At 41.7% G+C, this 8,586-nt stretch overlaps 1 protein-coding gene across 4 annotated transcripts in view; it reads left to right on the top strand.

Annotated features, from left to right (window-relative positions):
* The first annotated feature begins 502 nt into the window (after window positions 1-502).
* The window catches only part of TP63 (tumor protein p63), a 121,414-nt gene continuing 113,330 nt past the window's right edge, over window positions 503-8,586 (top strand). For all 4 annotated transcript variants that reach the window (XM_069083308.1, XM_069083307.1, XM_069083309.1 and 1 more), the window contains exon 1: window positions 503-715. In XM_069083308.1, coding sequence (XP_068939409.1) covers window positions 674-715 — 42 coding nt within the window. In that variant the 5' untranslated portion in view covers window positions 503-673. The remainder of the gene's footprint in view (window positions 716-8,586) is intronic.

Genomic DNA, 8,586 nt, shown 5'->3' with positions numbered 1-8,586 from the left:
CTTCCTTCCTTCCTCCATTCCTTCCTTCCTTCCCTCCTTCCTTCCTTCCTTCCTTCCTCTCTTCCTTCCCTCCTCCCTTCCCTCCTTCCTCCCTTCCCTCCTTCCTTCCTTTCCTCCTTCCTTCCTTCCTTTCTCTCTCTTTCTTTTTTCTTTCTTTTTCTTCCTGCCTTTCTTTCTCCCTTTCTTGCTATCTCTCTCTGTTTTTCCTCTCCTCTCTCCTCTCCTCCTTCTCTCTGCTGTCTCCTCTGTCTCTTTCACCCCTTCTCTCTTCTCTCACTCTATCTGTCTCTATCTCTCTAACAAGGGAAAGTTATACTGCTCTTACTCTGTCTCCTTGTTGTTGCTGCTTTTTTTTTTCTTTTTAAAGATTGGTGATAAGGAATTCTAACCACTTAATGAGATGGGAGAGGCCTCACTCCATTGGAGTGGAGGAGTCCAGGTGGAAGTTTGATGGATTGGACAGGTAAAGTGAACGGTCCCGCCCCCTTCATGCCTATAGTTGGGTATATATAAGGAAACCTTAAATTATGCAGGGAAAGAGAGAGAGCAAGCCTTGAGTGCTGTTATCTTCGTAGGAGAATCTTGTGTTGAGGGTCTTAGAGGGGGTGGGGGGGTTACCAAAATCCTGGAGTCAGAAGAGCGGACAGTGACGCTGATCAACCTGCCTGCTAACATGCTGTACCTGGAGAACAATCCTCAAACTCAGTACAGTGAGGTAAGGGACTGCTGGGGACTTTGGCATACAATGTAGAGATGCTCTCTTAAGTCGCATACATATGTGTGTATAGAGACACAGAGATATTCAATATATGAATATGGATCTCACTAGAGAGATAGAAAAGGAGACCAGGACTCAGGCGTCTGTGTCAAAGTTGTAGTAAATCACATAAGGGAATTTCACCTTGGGGAAGGCTCCATGTGGCAAATGCAAACGTTTTCAGTATGGAAAGTATAGGAGAAATGGAATTCTATCTGTATTTGTGAAGAAGTGTATGATTATTTTGTTTTCCCTGGGGTGAGTTCATATATTTGTGTGTATTTACACTTATTTATGAGAACAAGCTGGGCAGTCAGAACTTCTTGGACCCCAAATGTACCAAAGGTTCCCATGTCCAGCAGCTGTCACCCCAATGCATTGGCGGTGGTGGGATTCCTAAACCCAATACTCCCCGTGTACTTGAGTCCTATGAAAGGCAGCGAAGTTTGACAAGCAAATCCACTGAAAGCTAGTGAAAGCCTTAAAGGTGATCTTATCTCTTCTAACTGATTCTGATCCTGGCCCTCTTCTCAGAAGAGATTTGATAACTAGCACCTATGTTACCTGGTGGCAGCCAGGGAATTCCACAGGACAATGACAGCTGGGAAGGATGCATGCCTATTGATTAAAATCCAAAGTTAGATTCTTGCCCGTGGGGTGATAAAGAATGACCTGCTTGCTTCTACCTTCTAGCCAAACACTTGTGACATCCGTTAAATAGGCTAGGGGTTAAAGTGATTGGGAGAGAGGGTTGGAGGACCCCCCCCCCACCTCAAGGGCTTGGAGGAAGTCTCCTGGGGTTGAGGGAGGTCTCACAACAAGATTAGTTTACATTCCACAGAATAGAGCAGCTGTGTTGACATTAATCAGATTTTTTTTGGTTGGGGGGGGGGACGCTAGAGAAAGAGTTCAGGATTTCAGACAAAAATGTTTGAATGCTCGTTGGTGGCAGACAGACAGGCCAGGCCACTTCCATCAAAATAAAACATTCTAGGGCAGTTTGAGGGGAGGGAGAAAGGGAGGAGGCCAAAGCTGGCATAGTCGACCAGGGAAGGCTCATTGTTTGGGCTCTAGCTGGGACACCTGAGTTCTAGAAACGTGATCAGGGAAATGTTGAGTGAGCAAGAGATGGACTAGGGAGCTCTGATTATGCTTGTGAATATGTTCTTGAGTATTTCAGATTCCTTCTTCTTCCTTCTAGGGAGGAAAAGAATACACTGGTTTATTCAAAATATTAAAACTCTTAATTGATGATGATTTTTTTTTTTTTAATGAGCCAAGAGCCCAATGTTAAACTACTCCTGATTCTGAAATTGCTCCTATGTCTAATAACTGAAGTAAACCCACTCCGGGGAAAATGAGGCCAGATTTGCCCATTGTGTCTTTTCTGAGACTGTCTGACCCTCAGTAAGATATTGTCATGTTATTGTTCACGCATGGTCACACATGCAGTATTTATAGCACCTAAACCCACAGGTTTTGCTTTTTTAGGTTGAATGTGTGTGGAGTGATAGGGGAATATATCTTTCTTAAAGAAAATTTTAAAAACTCTTTTGGTAACTCTAGTGACATTTTCCATCATTATCATTTTTGTGGCTTATGTAAAATTGGGAGAAATCAAGATCAGATCACTGTGAAGTTAAATATTAAATTCATGAGAGAGAAATCAGCTAAATGTATCAGTACAGTGAGCAGCGATGATCTAGAGGCTTTGTTCCCTTCCACAGGGTGAGTAGGGTCACAACATCAAGAGAATTAGAGCCAGGACTTGCTTGTCAAAGGGCCATAAAGTCGGCTCGCTTTATGGGAGCCCCTATCAGCCTTGGGTGAGATGGTCATCATTCTCACAGAGGACCTCTAGGTTGATCTGGGGCTTACATGAGCTTTGTTTATGTGCTTGCCTTTTTGAGAGTATCTGAAAAAGAGTGTTGGGGTGTATTGTGCACATTATGACTGTACATACTACCCCCGTCCCAAGGTCAAGACTTGTAAACATAGATTTTCTTAAATTAAGCACTTTCCTCAAAGACATATGTCTGTTACCCATTTGTGAGGCAAGTTGCCAACTTAACCTGGGAGCTATCAGTGTCCCTAGAAAATATTTAGCCCAGAAACCCAGGGTGGCAGTTATGAAATGCCTTGGGAAAGTGATTGTATTCATTTCCAGACACATCTTGAGGTCATTGCTGATGTTGGGAAGTACAGACCCAAGCATCTGGATAAACTGGCCTTGCCATCAGGAGGTGCCATGGGAAATAGATTAAACACTGGACGTATAGGCCAAAGTCAAGTGAAACTTTCAAGTCAAACTCTATACACTAAATAGCCCAATTAAGCCAGGTGGCCTATAACTCACTTAACGTTTTTGAGCCTCAATTTCCTAATTTGTTAAATGGGAAGAATAAGCACATGCTTTTTACATCACAGACATGTTATGAAGAAAGTGCTTTGTAAACTTTGAAGGCCTAAATCAAGGTGATTGTTTTCATTAAAAAATACATAATGTTTTATATCATTTCTTTCAGTGAGTCTACAGCAGAAGAACTTGTAGCCTAATATTTTTATTCAGTTTAAACAAGTTATTCAGTCATTTTATCCACTTACTAAGTAATCACTAGAACAATATATAATTTTATACATACATATATATATAGTGATGAGGTTTTTAATTTTTTTTTAGTGCCAGTGTGATAGTGACTTGCTCTAGGAATATTTTCATCCCAACACCAGGGAAAACTCTTAAAAAATGGAAATGATGGGAATGCTAATTAAGGAGATAGAAAGAGTAAAAGGAGACAAGAGCCAAGCAAGGCAACAGGAATCCTTAGAATCATTATTTGGGGCTCCTTCAAAGCATCTTCTCTCTCACTACTGACCTTGTGGCCAGGGGAGTCAGAGGCTCCCTAGCCCCGCATTTATTGCCCACTCCTTCTCCACCCAAACTCCTGACCTCCCCCACTACAAGTCAAGGGAAACCTTAGGAGCATTGCAATTAAACAGGAAGGCATTTTCTGCAGACCTAAGGGAGAGAGACCAAGTCTCAGCTTTTAGGTCCTCAGGAATCTTGTGCTTAGGTGATAAGCAGAATCCCTAGTATTTGATGTTAGAATTGGGAGAGAAATGATTTTTGCTTATTTATAAGGGGAAAGAGGAGAATGAGAAGAGAAGGAGCCATGTTAGCTGAAGATTTTTGCTTCTAAATGTCTGTGTGAAAGACTTGCCTGGAATTCAGAGCCATTCCCAAACTCACAATTAAACAGAGTTATTCTCACCCCGAGGTGATGCGGGAGAGAAACAAGGCTTTGTTGGGGAACTGTGTGATCCTGGAACTGCAAGGAACTTCTGCAATCACCTAACTACACCCTTTATTTTATACATGAGTTGATGGTTTTTTCTTTCTTTAGTTGAGAGGTATCAATCTGTATATAAATGTATGCAAACCTATAGAACACAATTAGACCATAAGAGCTGGAATTTATGTAGAGAACTTCCAAGTTTGGTAAATGCTGTGTAGTCATTGTCAGATATGAGCCTAGGTCCGTCTCTCCAAACCTGTGAGCTATGCCCTCCAAGCTTCCCATTCCTATCTCCCCAGTGACCAAAATAAGGCTCAAAGAAAATGAGTGACGAGACGTTCAAATGCATTCTGGGTCTCTCCTGATACAATGTCTGTGACTGGGAATCAGGCTTTTCTTTCCACTCTCCTCTCCCCTTTTTTCCTGTCCTCTCTCATGTGTATGTCCACATACACCTTAGGGTCACAGGTCTAGAGGAGAGAGGAGGATCTCAGAACATTCAGTCCAGGCCCTTCATTTGAAAAGAAAATGGAGCCCAGAGAGCCTAAAATGACTGGCAGGGATTTGAATACAGGTCATCAGACCTCAGGCTTTCTTTTTTCTTTATATGAAACTTTCATCCAATTTATATCTTGTGCATGTAACTCATCTCTATGTGATTGTGGGGACTGGTACAACACAACATGTAATGGTGGCCAAGCTGGAAATCTCTGCAGGACTACTTTCGTCTTAGATCAGAAGGGCACCATGAGTTGTCCTTTCTTCCCTGAGACCAAACCATAGGCATTTAATACAACTACCAGGCATTCTAGGTCAAAGCAAGTATTGCTTTCTGTATGATCACTGAGTAAAGGATTGGTCTCAGTGAAGTGTTCTACCTTTTAAAATGTTACTAGTTTGTCCTCCCAATTGAGAGAGGGAAAAAAAAACAAACTTCCTACAGAAAGGAAAGACAGTTTGCACTTAGGAGTTAGGTAAAAGCATATAACTAGAAAAGGAGGTAGACAAGAATGAGAGAGCAAATGAACAGCCCAAGTGACCCATCAACACAGCCTTGAGATTTTCTTTTAAGTGATCACAGCTTGAATCAATTTTCTATAGCGTACATAAGGTTTAAAAAAAAATAGAATTCCATGAGATTAGCAGTTGGCCAGGAGTTAAGATCTGCGTTGATGGAAAAGGAGTACCCACTTCCATTAAGCCATAGATTCAGGAAAGAAATTAAAGCATCTTGTTGTCACATTTGTGTGGGCATATACAGATAGGTCGGGAGACTAGAACATTAATACAGTCTATGAAGTGGAGTGAATCCCCATGTGGAACAGCGATGTTTATGCTGTGCTCTGGTCATAAGATGGGAAGGCAGTATAGAAGGAACCAGCATTTATTAAGTGCCTACTGTATGCAGGCACTGTACTAAGTGTATAAGTGCCACCCCCATGATATATCTCAATCAAGGGGGAGGGTAGAAGGAGTGAAGAGAGCTCAACACCTCCCATTCCCCATTCTTAGAAAAAAAAAATGCCCAGTTATCATGTTTCCATGATAGGTCAGGAACAACTTCTTTGTATTTTTTAAAGTTCTATTTTCTTTTAAAGTACTTTTTGTCTGGATTTTCATAATCATACTTTAGTATGGAAAGGCAAGGGATGTTTAAGGGAGTTGAGAACTGCAGTTTGTCGGAGCTATGCCCCATTGGCTTGTCCGAGTTTGCTTCACAACAGTTAGCTTCTCTTCTTATTGAACTCTTCCTTCCCTCAAAAAACTTTTTTTAAATTATAAATTTAAAAATCATCAACAAACTGAAACATTTCAGTATAAGAAGACCAAGAAAGTTTCATGTGTAAGAAACCACACTTCCCAGAAATGAGAAGCCCTTGTGAAGCATAGCCCAACTTTATTCTTTCCCTCTTCCCTTGCCCCCAAACAATAATGGCAATAATAATAATAATTCTTTTTTTGGGTCTTAAATTAAGTTTTTGACTTTTCCCTTGAAATAGCGTGCTGGTTGTCCTCATTTCTTTGGAGGAAGGGTGGAATATGGCTAGGGAATGGTACATATATTTTCAATCTCGAATGAATTCAGAGTCAATTGGTTTGAATGTTTTTTTTTTTTCCTTCATCTAGACTTGATTGCAAGTGATGTCTTATGGTGGGGGGTGGGGAGTATAGGGATATATTTTGGAATCAATATGGTATAAAACCAAAAGATGTCAGGATAAGTTATTAAAAAGAAAACACAGGGTGCAGAGGAGGAAAGGTGTACCGTACCCATGGTTTGCCTTGATTGCCACTTTGGAAGTTGCTGGGCAGTAGCTGTGTCTTAGGGAAAGCCCTATCATTTTCCATGTTCCACCATGGCTCTCTGAGTTTCTCTGTCTTTATGATGAGGAAAATATAAACAGGTGCTCCCAAAGATATCTGACTGAATCCTGAAAACTGTGGAGATAAGAGAGGCAGGTCAAGAAAGGTCCTCAAGAGGGGCCTCCTAGCACGGTCTGGATGTGCTGGGTGAGCTGTTCAGGCCTTGGGTGGATCTCTCCCTAATCTAATAAGAAAGGGCAGTTAGTAAAAGTGCTTACTCTGTTGGATTAAAAACAAAACAATTAAGGTCTAATTCCCTGTTCCTTCTGTTTCATCACTGATCCAGAAGCAAAGTTAGACAATGTGTTTGCTTCAGAAAATACGATTCTAAAGACACAAAAGGAGAGAGACTTGAATTTGGGGATCAGAAGACCTTGGGGAGAAACCTGGCTCTCTTGCTTACTTGCAGATACCCTGGCTCATGGTACTCTCACGTACATCTTGAGGTAGACAGATTAGACCAGAGATGTCAAACTTGCTGTCAGGCCAGCAGGTACCACTGAACAAAATGAATTCAAAGGTCATTCCAAACTAGAGCAGGCTTGCATGCCAATTCAGTGGGTCATGAACCATTCCAATACTTCCACTTTCTAGTGATTCAATTAAACGACTCATGTATTAAGCAGCTGTTATCTCAGGGAGCTGGAAACGATAGGTTGAAGTGAAGTGAATGATAGAGTTCATTATTTTACAGATGAGAAAACTGAGGCCCAGAAAGCCCTGGGACACCTTAGCCAATGTTATATGAGCAGGAAGTGGCAGAGCTCGTATGTAAAGCCAAGTATTTTGTCCCAAGATTCTATCTAATTCTCCACACTGAGGCTACTTGTCAGCCTGTGTTGGTTTAGATTCTACACTAGCATTTAGACGTGCCAGTATTAAGGCAGTCCGGGGGCTCCTTGAGTACAGTACTGGGCCTGGAGTCAGGAAGATGTAAGTTCAAATCCAGAATCAGGAATGACTATGGGAAAATCATTTAAGCCCTTTTCCCTCAGTCTCCTGATCTGTAAAGTGGGGATAAAAATAGCACCTGGCCTCCCAGGCTGGTTGTGAAGATCAAATGAAATAATATTCATAAAGACACAAGCAAAGTCAGTGTGCCATAAATGCCAGCTACCCTTCTTACCATTATTACGAATTATTCTTATAAATAGAATCAATATCTCTATGCTCACCCTCAGGGGGGAAAAGATGATAGCAAACATACAGATAAGCATATTGAGGAGAAAACCCTTGGGACAGAAGGCAGTACTTGGGTCCAGGGAAATCAGAGAAGTGTCTATGGAGATGTAACACCTTCAGGAATGAACCCTGAAGGGTGAAAGAGAAGGTGAAAATGAGGAGGCTACGGGGAAATGGAAGAGGAAGGCATATTTAATGGTGCATTAAGTCTGAGGTGTGGCCAGCAGATCTGTCTTGCAAAGTATTAGCTTTCTTTTCTTAATTTCCCTTATATGCACCTTTGATAAAGGCATCCTGGGTGCTTGGACATCCTCAATTAAAAACAAACAAAAAAACAAGCTACTAAATGAAACTGGCAGAAAGAGAGAATGGAATCAGCACTTATTAAGCACTTACTGGACCTTCTAGCCACTGTGCTAAACATTTCACAAAGATTTCATTTGATATCCTTGATAACCCTGGGTGAGACAGCCCATTATTAACTTCATGTTCCGGATGAAGAAACTAAAGCCAAGAAAGGGGGAGGGATTTGGCCACTGTTGTCTTCTGAGGTCAAATATGAACTTGGGTTTTCCTGACTCCAAGCCCAGCACTCCAGCTCCGATCCCATGGAGGGGCCCAGGCATCCCTCACTCTGACACCCATCAGCCCGATGATTGTAGTCAGGGAATAAACTGCAAGGCAGCCATCCACTATCATCTAGCCCATTTTTTCTAACATTTTTTCTAAGCTTCTAGAGGACAAGAATTGTTTGATTTTTGTCAGGGCATCCCCATGTCTAGCACAATTCCTTAGTCTAGCCCTAATTTCAAAGTGCTTAATAGTTTTGCATCATTGAATTATTGAAGTTTGTCTATAAACAGTCAATGAAAGATTTGATAGGTGGAAATAGGAAGGAAGGAAGGAAGGGAGGGAGGGAGGAAGGGAGGGAGAGAGGAAGGAAGGAAGGAAGGAAGGAAGGAAGGAAGGAAGGAAGGAAGGAAGGGA

The sequence above is a fragment of the Petaurus breviceps genome, unplaced genomic scaffold (assembly GCF_028583685.1).
Source record: "Petaurus breviceps papuanus isolate PSGF00001 unplaced genomic scaffold, PetGlider_PUasm1.0 173, whole genome shotgun sequence".
In the NCBI taxonomy this organism is placed as follows: domain Eukaryota; kingdom Metazoa; phylum Chordata; class Mammalia; order Diprotodontia; family Petauridae; genus Petaurus; species Petaurus breviceps.
This window is presented reverse-complemented; position numbering and strand designations above follow the sequence as displayed.